At 48.2% G+C, this 20,120-nt stretch overlaps 1 protein-coding gene across 11 annotated transcripts in view; it reads right to left on the bottom strand.

Moving 5' to 3' along the window:
- The window catches only part of fbrsl1 (fibrosin-like 1), a 298,333-nt gene that overhangs the window by 143,034 nt on the left and 135,179 nt on the right, over positions 1-20,120 (bottom strand). For all 11 annotated transcript variants that reach the window (XM_030104195.1, XM_030104194.1, XM_030104190.1 and 8 more), the window contains exons 3-4: positions 13,964-14,065; positions 9,091-9,126 (exon numbers count right to left, since the gene is read on the bottom strand). In XM_030104195.1, coding sequence (XP_029960055.1) covers positions 9,091-9,126; positions 13,964-14,065 — 138 coding nt within the window. The remainder of the gene's footprint in view (positions 1-9,090; positions 9,127-13,963; positions 14,066-20,120) is intronic.

Below are 20,120 nucleotides of genomic sequence, written 5' to 3' on the forward strand. Positions count from 1 at the left end.
AACAAAGAGAAATGAAGAGAGACAGAGAGACAAGGAAGCACTATTTCCAATCAGGCATCTGCCTCCCCTCCGACACAGCTCGATTTAACCTTGAAGAGTAATGAGATCTGACTTGCTTAAATGTTAGCATTCTTAAATCATCAGGAAGTGCCTCCAAGGAGCCGATAATCACTATGCCAAATTGCTGCGCTCGCTAATTTCATTTCTCCCTAGCATTTGCTTGCAGTTAGCGTCGATTATTCAAGAACAGGCATTTAATGCTGCCAGGTCCCAGGGGTGTTACATTAAAATGTAATAACTTGCAACATAAATGAAAACAAAAACCATTACTTTCTTCCCCCCGCAACTTTCTTCCCTCCACCCTTCTCCTCCGCCGCCTCTCTCTCCCATCCTCCCTCTTCAATCTCTCCCTTCTCCCTCCCTCCATGGTGGGAGTTCGAATCTAATTCTCAGCCCATCTGGCAGGCGTAATGAAGGCGGGCCGGGCTTGTGGTGCCCTGCTGCCATGGCTCGGCGGAGCAGGAGGTTAGCTGGCAGATTGGGCCGGGATGAGTGGAGGGGAGTCGGGGAACCTGCTGAGTGAGTAAGCCAGCCCAGTTAATCTCCCATGTGCCCCAGTGTGAACGGGGCCAAGGCCAGCCGCACGCTGAGGGCGCGGAGCACGGGGTCTGGAGTGTGGATGGTCGCGGGCAACCAGACCGGAGGGGGCGGGCGGCGCTCATTTACATTTTTTGGCATTTAGCTGGCTTTTCTTCACCAAAGTGACAATGAATAAAATAACCTTCATTCCTGGAGGATGACAGAAATGAACCAGGAGAGATTAAAAGAGAAACACTTCCAGTTCCCCTCTCGACCTCAAGCGAACACACTGTTTCCACAGACTCAGGACTCATCTCGAACATATAGGAGGAAACATGAAACACTTGCACATCGACGTTACTGAAACTCATTTTAATAGCACCCACCGCTTTGGTATTACTTTTCCAATAAAAGCCTCCTACATTCCCAAATAGAGTAAGATACAGGTAGGTAAACAGGTCGATTCCACCCCAACAGGTGCGCCCCCAGAGGAAACTAAAGACAAACAACGTCTTCGCACCATCTGGCACACGCAGAAGTGCACGAGGTTTCACATGTGGCCAGAGAGTAGCTGTGGCGTTAAGCAACACAACGTATTCAAAAGCAGAGCTGCACACACACTGAGGGTACATCATATTTGTTATGTGAAAATCTCTGCAAGCAATTTCAAGATTGCTTTTTTTTTTTCTTCTTCTTTTTTTTTTTACACTGCCATAAAATAATGCTATAAAATAAGAGTCGTGGTATATTTTCACTGCATCTCTTGGACTGCTGAAGCCTACTGCTGTGGGCCAAGGAGAGCCGCCACTGGGAGAGAGCCAAGGCGAGACACTGGAAACCCCATGCAATTATGATTAAGCTCCTTTATCTAAACACAAACTCCTCTCAAATCGCTGCGATCTGCCTGCCGTGTGTGAAAGCACGTAGGGGGGAAGTGGCAAGGCAGCCAAAAGCCCTGTTGACAGGCTTGCAGGAGCAAACACCGGCCTGGGAGCATCAGCATGTGCACACACACATTTACCGAGCAAAGCCGCTATGACCCAAAGAAAGCAGCGTTTTTTTTTGTTTGCAAACCGGTTGGCAACCAAACGCTAGTTTAGCGTTTTGCTGGATTTCTGTACCTACTTTGTAGCACAGCCGAGGCAGGGCAAGGCAGAAACACATCGGCCCAAAGTGAGGGCTCTCTGTGTGGTAAAGCGTGGGAGAGAAACAGAGAAAGAACAAAAAATCTCAGACAGACAGAAAAGAAAGTGAAAAAAAAAACAAAAAAAAAAAAAACAACAACCCTCATCTACAGCAACGGAGCAGGAAGCTAAGCTGACAAAAACAGCAGGTTTCCCTAAGCGGTGCTCCGGCCTCTGGAGGAACCACAACACTGTCATTAACAGTTACTCTCCTCATAAACACACCAGCATCAGCTGGAGGTATAATTGCCCCTGCTTCTCCTGTAATCTTATACCTTACCTGCTGTTACTGTCAGGCATCTCCTCCACTGAGAGAAAAAGACTGAGAGACAGCGAGAGAGAGGGAGAGAGAGAGGGAGAGAGAGGGAGAGGCATGCTGGAAGGAGGAGCTGTGGTTCTTACATGGAGGTGCTGAAGTTGGAGGCAGGGTAGGTGTTGGCTGCGTACTGTCAGGTACAAGTTAGGGGGTGTAGAGAGAGAGCGAGCGAGCGAGGGAGAGGAGGAAACGCGTGTCAGAAAATCAAATGTGTGTGTGTGTGTGTGTGTGTGTGTGGCTCAGTGAAATCCCAGGAGCGAGGCTGTGGGGGCTCCGATGGAGGGAAATGGCGTTCTTTCTCGTTGAGTGATTAGAAGACGAGTGGTGGAACATGACCTACTTAGTGGAAGTTTTCTGTGTGGGTTTAAGAAGCATTACCTGTGTAGGCTGAGCTACAGAGGCAGGTGGGAGGGGTGGGGGTGGGGGGGGGGTTCACCCGTAATGGATTCATCCAAACATTAAAGACGGCAATAATGATTGCCAGGGGCTGTTTGTGAATATGGAATGGAGTCTCTTCTCCTCGTGACCTCTCAAACTCAAACAAGGGCTCGCAGTCATTCTGTGCTCCGGCGTTGCAGGCAGAAGGCAAAGATGGATTCATGTGATCCCACAGACTTGAAAGGTTAAAATGCAAAACAAAATATGAATTAAACATCATCTGACACCCTCCAAAGGCAACAAGGGGAGGATTTAGTACCTTTAAAATTAGCCTTCATGGTGTGGTAGGAGGTGTGAACGAAGAGAACGAGTCGAGAAGGAAAAAAAAAAAAAAAAGGACGCTTTCTCAAAACCTACGTCTGAAAATGGGAAAGCGTTTTGTTTCTGTGCACTATTACAATCCCGCACCGAAAATCCACCGAGGCCATGAAAAAGGGAACATTGAAGAAATGGGCCTGCCTCTGGCTCTTCTTAATTTCAGGCTTTGTTTGCGCAGCATTCGGGAGCTCTTGTGGGTTTGCGGGAGACCCGCAGGCCTTTTGTCTCATCAATAAGAGGTGGTTTCTGGCTGGCGCCTGCAGCGATCCGTTGGCGTGCGGCTTTTGTTCTACCTCTCCACGCAAGATTTGGCCACAGGTCGCAGATTACAGGCAACGCAGCCATCACAGGTACGCCGCTGTTTGTTTCCCCTTCAGCAAACTGTGAGCAGCCGGGAGAGGCAGACGCAGAATCTCCATATCAGTCGGACCGAGAAGGGCGTGCTAAGAAGAAAGGGAGAGACTTGAAGAACATACGTTTTGAATTTTCTTTACCTCATTACTTTCTGGCCAAACTAAAATGGCTTCCTGTGGATCTCCTGGGGGACACTGGTAATGCTGCAATGCTTCTTTAAATGACACAGACTAATATTACACTTGTGGTGCTAAATTAATAAGCTGCGGCGTGATAAATCTCTGTGATTTATTATGTTCCCTGCAGTGTAAAATCAAGTTGGATGGGAGAGGGAGGCCGAGTAAGACGGAAGGAGATTGGAAAGGACAGAGACATACCTCGGCCTGAATTGAGACACAATAGACAAGGTCGCCCCTCTGCACAGCTGAATGAAGCGGCTCACGTAGCTCTGAATGAGGAGTGTGAAACAGGAAGTCGGCGGGCGCCGCGTTTCCCCGAACGACGGCGATTAAAAAGACCAAAAAGTTCAACGTGCAGTGTGCCGTGAAATATGACATATGGAACTGCCAAAACAGAAATAGCAGAGTTTTTTTCCCCCCAATCCCTTAAAAAGCAGGGTATTTCTTTTAGAGGCATGATTTCTCCATAAGGATGCTTTATGAGAATATCACACCTCTGTGGAAGTCTCATCCCACAATCCACAGGAGGCTTCCTCTGCCTCCTGCCTGCTTCTGGGGGGCTGCCATCGTATTCATTCCCCGTTCCCAGATAGATGTTTGTAATTGGAGCTCTAATTTATGATCGGGCCTTGGTGCAGGATAATGATATGGAGCATTGTAATTTGCTGATGCAAATTGTACGTTATAATGGGGAGCCATAAAAGCCCCGGCAACATCTCGGAGACTTGCCAAACACCCTGAGCGTTCATTACAGCCCTCATTAAAACATCCATGTCGGCACTGGGAGCTCTTACAAATGGAAGGAGCATGTAATTGCTGCTTGATTGTGGTATATGTAACATATGATAAAGTGGAATTACCACTTTATTTGTCTACAGTGTCCGTGAAACTTAATGGGGAGAAAGCCCGCAGTAAACAAATCCTCTGAGCATTGTTTGATTGTTACATTATAGGGCTATTTGTTTAAAGTGGGGCAAATGTGAGTTAGGGGACAGTGCATCCAGGACAAACTAAGAATGATGATAATCAAGGTTGGGCTTCGGGGGATAAAAGTAATACTTTTGCCCATGAGAGCCTGTGTTTCATTTGGACGTGTGCCAGTGTGGGTGATAGCATGGAGCTTTGTCTGGGAATACATTAACCGGATTTAATATAAGAAAAGATCACTATTTTTCTTTTGTTTAACCGAGAACCAAAGTGATCACCGCGCATTTGCTTTAAGGGTGTGGAGAACCGGGCTGAGAAAGGTTAAAATAAGCCATTAAAGTCACCTCCGGTGTAGGAGAAAAAAAAATATTTTGTACTAATGCCAGTTTGGGCCATTTGGGTACAGCTTCCACTAATTTCCACTCGTTGATCTCAATTTAGTCCTAACAAACGGGGTATGTGGAAGGCGCTGAAGCTGAACGTCCCAGCTTTTAAGCAGTCTTAAGAGCAAAGCCAAGTGGCAAAAGCAATTAAGAGTTCATTTAGAACAAACTGAACTGGCTGGGACCGTTTTTTTTTTTTTTCCCCCCCCCCCCTCCCTGAGGCCTGGTCAACACTAATTCACAGTGTCGCCCTTTTATTCAAATGACCTCTCCCAGAGTCCCATTTGTGTTTGGGGCCGTTCTAATGCATCTCCATTAGAACAGAACCTGAGCTGCATTGCTGAAAATGAAGTTTCCCTCCTCAACTCTGAATGATAGCCGGCCTCTATCATCGCCGCTCTGTGTGCTCAGCCACTGGAAAAGGATTTTCAGCCGTGCCATTCAGCCGGGGCCCCAGAAGCCTGCAGCCTTTATCTGCAGCCCCGTTGATTGATGTGTTGTGGGCCCTGCTGTGGTTAACAGCAATTTTTATCTGTTGCTAGCGGCAACGGCCCAGGTCCCTGGTGCGCGGAGAGCAGCATGGCCCGGGATCTGAAGCCGGACCGCACACGGGGATAAACAAATAGGTTTTTTAAGGCGGACAGCCCTCATAGAGAGGCCCCTGACAGGCACCGCCCCACCCCAAAGGCCAGGACAATGTCAGGGCCCCAGCCCGCTCCCGCTGGGCTCTGGGTTTCCTTCACTAATTTTCACCATGTGCAGAGCCGGTGGTGTGGAGACACCTGCACACCCCACTGAAAGAGCAAGCAGACGTGGAGATACAAGGAGGAAGCAGCCGCGCCGAAGAGGCGGAGGAAGCGAAAAGTGTTGCTGCAGAAATTATAGGATCTAATTTACACTCAGTTTCCTTACAGTTGCTGTGTTTAGCATTTAATCCAGTGAATCTGTGTTGCTTTGTTCAATAAAGCGTGAAGCTTTTAATGGCTTCTAATATAATTATGTGACATAATCCTTGTATTTGATAAAGATCTCGTGAAAAGCTTCATCACTCAGACAAGAAAGTGTATTTGTCACCGTGTGGAGGTCGTGAATGGCAAATCAATTAAAACAAGGCTGTTTAAGAATGCACACATGACTCTGAGGCTGCTCCGTTCCGTGCGTAGACTCATCTGGCGTTAAACGTGATTATGACAGCCCGAGCAAATGAAGAGCGGGCGTGTCTGACAGCTCCGAGCGCTCCCGCTCAGCCCGAACGCCACGGCGAAGGTTTCACTTTCTGACATCGCCGAGATAAACCCTCCCAAAACAGACAGATTATACTGTCACAGACAAAGCTCCGTGCTTTTATCGTCCGTGAAAACATGAGCCGCAGCTTGGCCTTGGGTGGTTTGGTGATACGACGGGGGGGTTCCAGACTGGAGCTCCATCACTTGATCTGAAAGGAAAGGGTGGCGAGTTGTCTTTTTCGCTTAGCTAAAACGTCTCCTCTTCAATACAATATATCCAGCCCAGGGCTAAGGGGATGGGCAGATAGTTGTACTGAGATTTTTTTTTTCTTCCTTTTTGACGTTTTTCCTGTCTCCAGCTGCATGTATCTCCCAGGCGCAGAGGGGGATGTCGGGTTCTTTATCAAGGAGCCCCTGAGAGGATGATAAATCGCCAGAGCCCAGACCCGTCTCCACTGGAACAACAAGCAGGTAGCGGCGCAGGAAACAAGCCACAGATATTGTCTCCCAAACATAGACGGGGCTGTAATGAAGCCTGCACAAAGCAGACAGGAGAGCGCTGGCCCGATAAACAATTCCATATCCAGTCTTCCACAGAGAGCAAGATAGCGAGTCTCAGTCCCGTTGCCACATATCGGCGCAGGACTCCGCGCTCCACAGATTAGTCCTCACCCTCGAATAGCAGGATAAAAAGACGCTGAGGGGCAGGTGGACGGAAGTGACTGCTATCCTACCATAAACTGGATAAACTTAATATAAATATGTAGCTTTCACCAAGTAAAGACGGTTTATTGACACAGACCATGACTGTTTTCCACTGAATTACAGTAAATCATGAAAATTGGTGACCTGTAATTTTTATAATATGTCTTTGTTGTTTGACATGATATTTCTGCATGTTTAACCGAATGAGTGATTTAGAATTTTCTTTCAGCTTGCCTGGACAATGAAATTAAAATAGTAAAACACGGATGAGAAGAAACTTGGCCTATATTTGAAGTATGAGCAGAATTTAGGAGAATTAAAGCAGCAGGCAGAGATTATGCAACAGCCGGAGTGTTTTAAGATGGTATAAAAGCTGTATGATGGGTCCAAAACACTGCGGCGGCTGCAGCTCTCCCTCGTCCGTGACTCTGGCAGCGAAGTGCTTCCTATACGTTCTTGCATAAACCATTCAAATGAGGCCATTCAAGCCTGGCAGGCAACATAAGTAAGGAGACATATGGAAGCATAAACAAGAAGAGGCGTTATCTCCCATAGAAGTAGAAAACAAACTGTCAGGAAAGATTCCCTCATCAAACCTTCCTGCCTCCTGACAGATAGCCAGCCCACATCCACCAGCTTCAGTTTTTGTTTTTTGTTTTTTTTTTCATTTGTACTGTAGATGTAGACGGCGATCAGCACCAGAGGCGAACCATCAGATAGCTCAGCCATGCTATTGGTGGCCAGTGGCACCGACTGTACCGCCGCGCCCGCCTCGTTGACCCTCCGCAACTTACAGCTGGCCCTCCACCCACATGCGCAGCCTCCCTGCTTCCTCTCTCCATTCAGCCCCTGGTCTTCTCCTCGCCCTGCTCCCCCCCTCCCACACCCGCTCAGCCTCTGCCTGGCAGATCCCCAGAGCCCCCCCACCCCCACCCCACCCCTCCTGACCCCACGCCCCGTGCACCCTCCCTTCAAAACCATCATACTGTAAAGCCTGAAGCACTCATAGATAAGCAGCCCCCAGAAATCAAGCGAGCCCGGCAGCGGAGCAGATTGAGAGTCAGAGCTCAGTACCCAGGAGGCGCCTGGAGGCTACGAGCGCTGCAGATAGCACCACTGGATAGACGGAGAGGGGAGCCAGACAACACCAAACTTCCTGCCTTCGTTACTGGACTTTGCTTAGCGTGCACAATGCCCCCCCCCCCCCCCCCCGCCGCCCGCCTCCCACACCACCACCTCCAAGCCAAGTGCACCTCCATCTCTGCACCCCTTCTCTCTCGCTCTCTCTCTCTCTCTCTCCCTCTGACTCCTGCCGTCTTCTTTTTAGATAAAGAGAGGGCCTCGTTCCCCGCCGACTCAAACTGACAGCTCGAGCCAAAGGGCTCCACAAGCTTTTTTGGAAGGTCTTGTTTGTTTTCATCCATCTGTGAGTCTACGGCCGCTGGGGAATAGGAATGTGACATGTTCTATTAAAACAAAATAAAAAAAAAAAAGAGAGAGAGAGGGAGAGAGAGAGAGAGATCTCGCAGAGATCAATGTCTTTTGAAGTTAAGCTTTGTTCAGTGCTTTAACTGCAGTCCTTTGAGGCAGATTAAGGATGACAAACCATTTATAGTTGTTTTGTTTGTCGGGATGATTGCTTCCAAGCTGCAATAAGAACTGCCATATGCCACTCATCAGCTAAAAGTAGCACGCTTTAAAGAATGCTCCTCTTACGAGTCCCGCTTTAAGCAAAGGACATAAAGGACGACCGCTGTCTGTATTACCCAGAGACCAGACACATCACTGGAACAATGGGAGGGGACGAGCACAGATCCACGGTTGGAGAACGCACTGGGGCAAGGCAACAGATGCTTTCAAGGGATAAAAATAGTCCTGTGCTGACAATCTGTGAGCGAGCGTAGTACGTTGGTGTGGACCGGGCGGATGTTCCGCGAGGCATCACTAAAGACTTCTCTGGGGCACATTTACCTCGAACAACAGCCTGCGTGTTCCACGATTAAACAACGTCTCACTTACTCCCCAATAATGATCAGCCAGTCCCAGCAAATCACGAGCCACCTTCAACTGCGGTGGATCTTCCTGAAGGTGGAGATGCACGCGCATCCCGGCGCTGCTGAGAAATTGTATTTACAGCACGAGAAGCGAAAAGGCTCTCAGGCATATTGTCAGATATGAGCGCGGGAGAGGATCCTCCACTGACAGTCGCTGGAGGAAGATATAAAACTCTGACAGCCAAATTGCAGCACTGGCGAACGCCGCTGATCGATGCCAATAAAACGAGGCTCTTTTCGCCAAGGTAGCGCAGGACACCTTCTCGCAATTTAATCAGTCAGTCAGCCAGAATTAATGTTCCTAATATCATGATTTCTCCATTACTCTATTTAACATAATTAAAATGTCGAGCGCCGGGGCCATAAAGCGGGTCGTTGGAGATTGTAATTCTGCCGTAAAGCTATGAAGCATGAAAATGTCACTTACCGAGTAGCCGCGGCCTGACAGCGAGTGAGTGGAAGTCTGTAGGGAGAGAGAGGAGAACAGGGATGACCTTTAAGGAGCGTTTCACTCGCTCACACAAGACATGATGAAGAAGCGTCGCTTTAATATCAATATTCACGTTAACCTTTTAGCCGCCCTGCCGTGTACCCCGCGCCTGCACACATCACTCCCGCTCACTCCCGTCTGCGCAACGAGTCGAAACAATCGCTCGCTTCCCGCAAAGGCGCTTAGCTCAAGTTGTTCTGATCATGAAAATAACGAGGGAAAACCTCAACATGTGCAATCTGAGATGAAACAACAACAACCCTGCGTTATGTGTTTATTTCCTTATTTGTCTTTCTTCTTATGTTTCAAAATCTGTGTGATTGTGTCGCAGTTCAGCCAGAGAGGTGTCCAACATGAGGCCCGTGTGCCAAAAGGAGCCTGCAGGAGGCTGAAATCTGGCCCGCCAAACCACCGAGCAAAGTGTAAAAACTTGTTTTTTTTTTTTTTTTCAAATTTCTTCACAGTAGTGAACACAACACAACTCTGAGACCCGAGCTGAGATATCGGACGTGCTGCCATGAAAGACATCCACTGTACCTCGCTGCTATCAGACGAGCCTCAAAGCCATGCTGCCAGGGTGAGTTTCTAAAAACAAGCACACGTAACATCTATAACAGTTTTTTTCTGGATATTTCATTGCATTTTGCACCAGAAAGCTTATTAAATTTGACTTTATGTCGATAATTAGTAATTTTTGCTATTATATGTTTGATTGTGCAAAAACATAGACATTTTCATCACATATACTCAACATCACAAGAAAGACCAACTTAAAATTTTACATTTAAAAGCCACTATTGCAATATTTTCCCGGTCCGGAACACTCAACATGAACCTGGGCTGAATGTGAATTAAAATGTGTTTGAAACCTGCTTCTGCACCTTTAAGGGCGCCTTCTGACATTGACAGACACATGGAAGCAAATCCATCACTTGCATCAGTAGATAAACTGAAAGAAAGACACCTTGATGTAGAAATTGTTGTTCAGTGCGTGAGTGACAGCTCAGATACCCCACAGCTGAAGATGCTGGCTTCCATTCTTATTTTGTCTTATCATTTTTCAAGTGTTTGCCTCGCGAGCAAAACAAACAGCGCTGATTAGGAATAGCATCAACAAGCTTTCAACGACTATAATTTACAAATTAACATGCGCAAAAAAATATTTATTTTGCATTTCGGTTGAGAAATATATCACCTTTATATTTACTAAACGTGGAGTAAAGACACAATCAAAAAAAAATTTCTGCTGATTTGCTTTGGCAGTCTCTCTCTCTCTCTTTGTATTCAGTACAAGTACATTCTTCAGCATTTAGGAAGGTGTTTTGGCCCTTCAAACTTCTCCTGTGTTTTCTAATGCAGTCCTCTAAATGCCGAACAAGAGCAGGATGGAGACAGAAAAGGCCGGGTTTTGTTCTGTTCTCCGGCTGTCTGTCAGCGCCCAGCACGAATACCAATCTCTAAATCCCTCCCTCCACTTCCACTTTTCACTGCTTTTATTCCTCTGTCTAGATTGGCAATTTCTCCCCCCCTGGTCTCTGGAGGGGACTTTTCTGCTAGACCAATTTCATCCATAGGTCCACCTTCAATCCAAAAACGACCTCCCCCACACCTTCGCCGCCGCCGCCGCCTCTCTTGTTTTGCACCCTCCCAACGCCCCTCATCCATTCTCCCACACCTGCTCGAGGCATCAGCCCTCATCAACGCCTATGTGCCCCTCTGATTCGCAGGACGGCCCCCGCGGTGACGATTAGGGAGGAGTCATGCCGTGAACCGGAAAGCGGGCTCTGTGGGAATCAAAAGGCTATTCCCACTCCGCTCGCAACCGGAGCGGCGGCCGGAGGAGACGGCGGGAGGAACCGCACCGACGGCAGAAATGTGCAGATACAAAAAAAGAAAAAAAAAAGGCCAAAAGTGCCTTCCAGAGAAAGAATGTGTGTGCATGTTGGCAGAGCATCTGAATGTGTGTGTGTGTGTGTGTGTGTGTGTGTGTGTGTGTGTGTGTGTGTGTGTGTGTGTGTGCTTGTGCGTATGAGTGCCTGTGTCCATAGGTGGACGGAGGCCAAGGCCATTTGGAATTAGCCTTACGATGTAGAGTTCATTCAACTTGGAGCATTCTGAGCAGAAAGAGAGGCTTATTTAAATGATAATGAGGGACAATCCATTGGATTTAGTGTTGGTGAACGGAGGAAGAGAGGGGAGGGAAAGAGGGGGGGGGGGGATCCATTAAAACGCCCGCGGTTCATAAGCCATAGGGTCGGCATACAGCTAAACACTCTCTCTTAAAAGCCATTATACATGGCTCTCAATGGATTTCTGCAGCGCTTAGGACTTCAAAAGGATTTAAGAACCCGCCCCAGAGAGGGAGTGTGGGGGAGGGAGGGAGATGAGTGTGTGTGTGTGTGTGTGTGTGTGTGTGTGTGTGTGTGTGTGGTGGTTATGGTGGTTGGTGGCGAGGAGGGACGGGGCGGATGCCGGCGGCATTTAAGGGTTAACTAAACAGCCCCGGAGAAGAGAAATGTTGCTAAATCCACCCCCTAATCCTCTCCCCATTTCCATGCCCCCTCCTCCACTCTCCTTACAAAAAAAAAAAAAAAAAAAAAAAAAAAGAAAAGAAAAACATGGCGATAAGAGGGGAGGGTCCAGTTCATCTTCTCCTAACCCAGACTATTGGTTTTTGCGGCTGCGGGTCGGCCAGGAGGCGGGCCGATCGCGACGAGGGACGGGATACGATCTGCTCTGCCCCCCTGTGGTGATGGGGTGGGGGGGGGGGGGGGGGGGGGGGGGGCAGGTAGGTGGGTGGGCATGGCTGAATTCCGGCGACTATGGAGGGATGCTGGAAACCGTGACAGCACCGCAACTGCCACCCTCTCCCCTCCGCAGGACACAGATGCGGCGAAGCCCACCCCCTCTACCACCTCGCATTTCCCTAATCCCTGTGTGGCTTAGTGCCAGGGCCCCGCTGCACTGCAGGCACAATTACCTAGTCAAAATAAACAGATAAAGACCCGACCATGGCAATGAACAAACAGCATCCCCTGCAATTTTTTTTTTCACCCCCTGCTCCCAAATTGATGCATGACTGTTTTTACAGGCGGGCAGGCGGGCGCGTCCGCATGTCGCATTTGTCTCTATTTCCTTTGGCGGTAAGACAAGAGAAATCCATTTTACTCGTTGCCGACGCGGCATCATTAGTTAAGAGCTCTTAAAGCCGGGGAGCCACTTTGATGTGATGGAGCGCATTTTACGAAAATTAGCGGTGCTCTCAGTGCGGCGGTGGAGATTTCATGGAGCTGGTAAAAAAAAAAAAAAAGAAAAAAAAAAAAGAAAGAAATATGAGGGTGCTGGTGAGGAATCTTGCTGTGTGTCACGTCCCGGCCTTCAGTGAGTGGAAGGCAGCCAGCGGAGGGGAGGACGGAGTCCCATAAGGAGAAGACAGAAAGAGAGAAGAAAAGGTAAAGACAGGCGGCGGGAGGGAGATAGATAGATATAGATGGCATGGCTACAGCGATCAGCGTCTGTGCACCATTTATTTGGCAGCAGATTAGAGAGACATGCCACATCTAACACCGTCGGCGATTACAGCGTGCCATTTTCAACAGTTATCCCCCCCGTCCTCCTCCTCCTCCCCCCACCCTCACCGCAACCACCACCACTTCCACCGCCCCCTTCATTCGTAAACCCCCCCCCCCAACACACACACATACAGGCACACACACACACACACCACCTTCCTTCTTAGTGCTTGTCGTATATCCCTGCCAGAGCTGTCAACAAGCGTCGGTCTTTTATCTGACAAGCCCGCCTCTTCCTCCTGACTTTTTCATTAAAAGACAGCCTGTTACACAAATTCAAGAGAAATAGTACACGGGGAAGAGGGGGGACATCGAGCAGTGAGGCTTACATTAAAAAAAAGGAGAGAGAGAGAGAGAGAGAATGAAGATGGGGGTATAAAATAGGCTGGGCGATTTTTTTCCCCTTTTTTTTTTCCCATCAGGCTGGATTTGCAATTGCAATACTGAATAGCTTAAAACAATGTCTTTAATAAGTTCATTAAAATCTTTTTCTTCCCCTCATTTTATCCCTGTTGAAAAAGGAAGCGGCGCATTTCCCTTCCTCTTCTTTCTGGCGCTCTCCCTCCTCCTGCTTTCGTCAGCTAAATGAACAGTCTGATTGAATTTAGTTAGGTTTGGGAGGCCTGCTTGACAGGCATTAGTTAGGAAGCATATTTCTACATTCATTTAAAATGAGCCGCTTGGGATTTTGCATAAATTCTCATTACTTCCCCTGTATCTAAATTGCATTATTTCATCCCTTATGCTGCAGCGATGCCTGGCTTCCATTTTGCCTCGCCACCTACTCAGCCACTAAACGGGCTGGCATATGGATGTCAGTGAAGCCATAATTGGGACGGTTTCTTTAACTCGCTCCATTTCGAGGTTGGCAAGGTCAGCCCGCACCTGGCAGAGCCGCATCAGGTCATGTGTACATTTACCCACGCCGCGCTTTTAAGTAACGCCAGGCCGAGGGGGTGGCGCTGAGCGCCCGGCCTAATCATTTCCTGCCAGTCAGGCCCCCCCCCCCCCCCCCCCCCCCCCCCAATCGCACGGGGACTTTTTACGAGGTGCGAGCTGAGAACAGCAGGAGCTACTGAACCGGCTGTCCTCTGATCTCGGCCTCAGCGCCGCCGCCGTCCGGCCGCTCTCTATATCCCACCTCAGGGGTTCTTTGCTCCTGCCCTGTGAAAACGGATAGCCTTGCTCTCTGCAGGACATCTGTGAGGGCGGGGGGAAGGTCTCGGCCGTCGACTCACCTCGCTAAGCTGCTCCTTGGAGTTGCTCCTGTGCGGTCGACCGAGCTCCTGCACCGGCTCGTCTTCGCTGACTTTCACCGGACGCAGTGCCAGAGGTTTGATCTACGGGAAAGACAAGAGGCCATCTTTAAATAATGTACTTCCTTAATAAAGAAAGCCACTCATTCTACAGCGGGGTAATATAGCCGGAGAGGTAGGAATTTATGGCGACTTTTTAAACATTCGGGAGGCATAAAGTATAATCCTAAAAGCCGCTCTGATATAATGTTAAGTTACTGCCAAGTGACTTGCTACTTTAATAAAGTGGCAAGGAGAAGATTAAAATTGTTGTATCAAATGGCCACATATCAAAGACCATGCCAGAGACATTCTTGGCATTTTAATTTTTTCATTTATTGGATTCCTGAAATAGGCTTTGCCTTCAGCTACATGTGATTCATTACAGCAATAAATATATGAATTGGTGTTATAAGTGACATAATCATTGCAAAGCAAAGGGGTTATTGGAGAAGAGGTTATTTGCATGTCACTGGTATTGATCAACACCTGTGAACTGATATGAATCTCTTTGAGCACGACTGGATGAAAGACATGCACATTTTGCGTTGACCATTTAAACATGTTAAATGTTCCCTCAGTGCATCTATTATCATTCAGTAGCATCATCACAACCTGATTATCGACAAACAATCTTACAAAATGACAACATGACGACTGATGTGATACTGTATGGCTGAGCATTACATTTTCATGCAAAAAAAGTTTCAAAAAAATGCTTTTAACTTTATATTTTGTGTTCAATGTAGCCGTAAAAAATCAGCATATGCAATGCTGGAGGATGTCCAGCTCCATAGTGGTCGGCACTCGTTGGTTTGAGTCCACATTCGGCTTGAAGATTTTCTGTGTCTGCATCTCTGTGCTTACAATATGCTCATCTGCTCAACCTCCAGCCTCCTCACACAGTCCAAAAGCATGTATTAGATTTTAATTTTTCAATCCAGATTGTCCGTAGATATTAATCTGAGAGTGTTCGAGTCCCTTTCCCTTTGTATTTGCTCTGTGATACACAACTGTGTACACTGCCGTCGCCGCCAGTCGGCTGAAACTGACTCCAGTGAAGTTAGATAAAGCGATATAGAAAGATGGATTGCGTCCAATGGACCATCAAATGTATGAAAACAGAATAAGAAGAAGAAAACATGTCAATGTCCATGAAATCAAGTTGAAAAATTATGTATACAATGGTATAGAGCGTTGGCAGCTGGCCAGGGTAGCTGTTAGATTTCAGTTCATTCTGGCCGAAACCGGCAGATGCCCACAAGACATGAACACTTAGATGTAACATTTAGCTTCTGTCATGAAGACTGAAGTTGGGAAAAACTAATCTCCCTTGCATAGATGCAACAAATAAACAAATCCTGTCTCCTTTCTCATTTTTTTCACAGGAATACATTGGAAAAGTAGACATACGTGACCCCGAGTCAGCCCGTGCTGCTAAACCATCTCCCTATAAAAGCTGCAATCATTTCAATTTTTATGGAATATACACATAAATATTTAATTGTTTGAAAAGAAAACTATGGCTGCAAGGAACTTCCTTGATGAAAAATAACAAAGAATCCAACACAATATTGTTTTTACAAGAGGGCAGCCAAAAAAAAAAACAACAACAAAAAAACTGCACTAGTTAAAAACAAAACACAAAAAACAAAGAACCCACCATCACTGCTTTTCTACTGATTAAACAGCTGGTATTAATTACCCACAATTCAATACTTGTGCGTTGTTATAATAATTATGTGTTGAGTTATTCTCTAAGTCAGTAATTTGCTTGGTTTGTTAGTAAATGAAAGGCAACAGTTACTTTTGGGGGATTGTGCATCGATCGTCATGTGACCTCTGACATCGGTTTGTGTTTATTGGGAGAATTACAAGAGCTTCACACCGGGCACAGCCGCTGGGGACAAAACAATCCATTTTAGATCAAAACTCCAGACAGCGCAATAAATCACGGCGCAAAAACAAAACCATCACTTGCACAACAATGTCTCATGCTCCAGATGATATCATTTCCTGTCAGTCACTACAACCTCTAACCAGGCGGCGATGCATGACAACACAGCAACAAGCGGCTCCAACACACATTTAATGGGCTGCACCTCTTTCTCTTATGAACATGACAAGAAACACAGAGTCGCTCTGTCAGTTTGTACTTTGGCTAAATGCAAAAAGAAACCCCAAAAAAACCCAACACACACAGACATATGCATACAACAATGCTATACTCAGTGTAGCATTAATTTGCATATTACTAAGCTAATATTATCATCCCGTTAGCTAAGAAGCATTAGCTCACTAACTCTTAAGCCTCTTGAGAGCAGTAAAAGGCAAAACGACAAGCAAAAAAGACGGCAACACCAAGTGTGTGAGACAAATCTATTGAGATAATTTACCATCCACTGTTAGCAACTTAAACATACAACATGAGCATGTGTGCTGTGCAGCTGACATCATGGTAACCCTACAGCCAACATGGATGGCTTGTTTTATTGCAGGCCATCAAGTCCCTCGGTTGGCGTGCGCCCAAATTCCCAGCCAGATGGGAGGTTGGCGAACTCAGCAAGGAAGACGCAGCGCCGGTGCAGCACCAGCCAATCGCAGCGTCCCGCGCCGCTTCCCCACCTTGGAGTGCGGCCGCGATGGCCGCAGGGTGTAATCCATTTGAGTAGCAGTTTGCGTGTAGCAGCTCCCCCGGTGGAAAGTGTGGTGTCTGGCCCTGGTCTCCTGATCTCCACTGTAATTTAAGCAGATCACTGCTACAATTAACCTTTCCCGGTAAATATCAATTATGGCCCCCGGCTGGGCTAGAATTAAAAGGGTCATCAGCTAATCTGACAGGTCCTGTACGCTACCACCTGGCTGGGAGAGAGGGAGGGAGGCAGGGTGGCAGGGAGAGAGTGTTTGTCTACCCTCGTGCCCACCAGCTCACATGCCAAGTAGACACAATTCGCTTTTAATTACCCTGCTGCCACCAGGGCAGGCATGCTGATTGGCCAAGGGGCATTAGTGGTGCACTGAGGTCAATAGTGACAGGACTGGGGTTGGGTGGAGTGAGTGGTTCGGGAGGAGGGGGGGGGGGGGGGGGGGTTAGCCGAGCAATCAGGGTGCAGAGATGGAAGGGAGAGAAACCTGGCAGGTGGGCCTAATCAGGTTTGACTTCCACCTCTACCCGTCGCTCCCTCTGCCTCCCTCACTCCGCCGTCGGTCTAATCACTCCTTGAATCTCAAAATAGATGGTGGCCCTTTTGATTTCCTCCTCTCAAGGAGAGCACAAAGAGAGCAATCCCTCCTTAGCAGGAAGGCGAGCAACGGCGACGGAGACATTGGGGTACAGTCACCGTCACGTCGCCTTCAAGTGCTGCCGTTGATTACTTTGTTTACCCAGCATCAGTGTTTCTGACAAATTCCTGAAGGCGCCCAAAGTGTTTCCGTCTCCTCTGGGGCCCAGGGCTACATTACCCAGTCAGCAATCAATTTGGCTATTGATCAGAGCACAGCATCTAATTAGGCACCTAGGTTAATGATGTAGCGTACAAGGAACGCTCCCCATGCTGCAGTTCAATGGGACAGAATAGCAATTGATCTAGGCAGGAATTCACCAACTCTGACAAAAGATTGGCAACCTCGACTGCCTGTGATTAAGGTAGGAACTAATTTCCTGTCTGGGGAGGTGCTTAATTGGCCCTAAGCTCCCAATTGTACAGCTTTCATGTGTTGTTTTTCCCTTTTTTGTCTACTCGTTAATGTAAAAGGACAAGTTATTGAGCTTGGGGGGGTGGGGGTGGGGGTGCTCATGTTCCCTCCAGAAATGTGACTGTTTTCCAGTCATGACAAAATCCAAGGTCATAGCGCCAATCCCCCAAGGGAATACGACTGAAAGACAGTCCAGCCAACCTCAAGGGGGCTGTTCTAGGCCGACAAGCAGTTCTCAAGAGTTACAGGTTTTTCTGCGTGGATAAAGTTTCTTCAATCTGTGGAGTACTGAGGTGGGGTTAATCAGGCTGAAGCAGCAAGTAAATGTAAGTAATCTTTGTGTGCGTGTACATGTACGTGTGTATTAGATGTGGGGTGGTGGCGGTGGGTGGGATGATGAGTTACTACGACAGATACAAGAGGAATAGAAAAAAAAAACATAGCTAAGTGAAAGCCTGTGTTTTACATGAATAATGTACTGGAAATTAGCTCCATTAGTCTCGGTATTGAACATGTCTGCAGTCCGTCTCTGGAGGCTGCCGCTCTGTGCTCTTTAATTATCTTCAAAGGGCCCTCCAGCATCTTAATTTCCCCCCAAGTTGAGCAGTGCCGACTTGGGCCTGCTCATTTATACTGCTCTAACCCTGGGTGAAGTCACAAAGCTCGGAAAGGGGTAGTCAAGGCATTGACGGAAACGGCGACGGTTCACATCAGTTCACGCTAGGCTTGGCTAACTTTCCCTTTTCCATTCACTCCGCCTCGCTCCCCTCGCAGTGTCGATCAATCTGCGGCTCGTCAGCGGGGAGCTGGCTTGAGGCTGGCGGGTGATGCTTTGTTGTCCTGCTCCTTTGATCCTCCCCCCTTCTACACCTTGCAGGGGGTTTTGGGGGGAGGCATCGGACGGCTGCACGGTCTCCCACCTTTTCCCTCCTCAAATCTGAGAAGCTGTTAGTTCTGACCTCGCTTTCCCTCCCCGTGCTCCGGCTCCTTTCACTTCGCCTCGTCTCTTCCCCGGCCTGCCATCACCTGTCAACAGTGCTGAGGGAGGCTGTGCCTCAGCCATGTCCCGGTGTCAGTCCTCATTACCCTGGGATCTTGGACCTTGCCCCCCACCCACCCCGCCCCTTTCTATCTTGATGCTCCTTTGCGCAACACTACCGCGCTCTATTCTACTCTCAGGTCTTCCCACGTACGCGATGAGGAGGAGACGAAGGGCAATGCAGGGAGGGCTGAAGATGACGGATACAGATCCTTCCTCTAATTTGTTCTGAAAAGTGTCCTGCGCAAAGGACCCTCACCCCCATTAACCCAGCGACAGACTGCTGCCGCTGCTCAAGGAGGCATTGGCGGTATGTGTATATATGTGTGTGTGTGTGACGGTGGCCCGGTGGTGAGGCAGGCGGAGGCACCTCGGCGCTTAGTGCCGGGCTCCAGCACCGGCTCAATCTATCGGCTCATTATCCCCCCCGCCCGAGCCGGGGCGCAGACAAGTGCACTTTAGGGCCACAGGCCAAATTGATTCATCTGCCTTCATTTTCTTCAGGCTCAGAAGTGGCAGCTGCTTTGAGGCAAGGGGAAGGAGCTATAAGACGGTGAGAGACAGAGACAAGAGTGAGGGAAGCAGAGGAAGGGAGGGAGAGAGAGGGAGAGAGAGAGAGAGATGGGGGGGGGGTTCTGGGCTTTGTTCCTCGTCCATGTGTCATTTCACTTTTCCTTCTCCTTTCCTGCCTGGCTCTCACTCTCTCACTTTACAACACAACCAACACCTCCCTTCCCTGAAATCGCAATCAAGACATGCACTCACTCCCCCACCAAGTCCCAAGTTGGAAATTAGCCCAAGGACAAGCTAGTGGATTTACTACAGGGAGAGCAAATGGATTTTTGCTTTTATTTTGACGAGTCCCAGTGTATCCATTATGCCTTTTAATCATACATTATTCATAGAGCTCGCCTTATAATAAATGACCACATAAAAAGGGATACACATATTATACAAGGCCTAAAATGCCCCCATAACTCTCTCGCTCTCCCCACTGCACTCAGAACTACATCGCATTTGTGAGCTGTTTTACAAATATGAGCCTGTGAAATTGCAGTGAGACGGTGTTTCTATTCTGAGCAATGACACCGGGACAAGACCGGACAGATTAAAAGCAACACGGCCTACAAATGAGGTACGGAGCAAATAAATTCCAGGGCGTGACCTATTAGCCGTTTGGCATGTGTCCTCGGAGCCTCGGAGTGTTAAGCTAACTGGGGTGGCCGGCGCTGCCGCCCGGCGCCGTAACAAAGCAGTCAACCTGAAAGCCGAGCCGCCTCCTCGGCCTGATTCCTCGCCAACTGGGACCTCGGGAGAGCCTCGGAGTCCCGCAGGGCCCCGTCTACAACAGATGAACTGGGGAGA

This window comes from Salarias fasciatus, chromosome 12 (genome assembly GCF_902148845.1).
Source record: "Salarias fasciatus chromosome 12, fSalaFa1.1, whole genome shotgun sequence".
NCBI classification, from domain to species: domain Eukaryota; kingdom Metazoa; phylum Chordata; class Actinopteri; order Blenniiformes; family Blenniidae; genus Salarias; species Salarias fasciatus.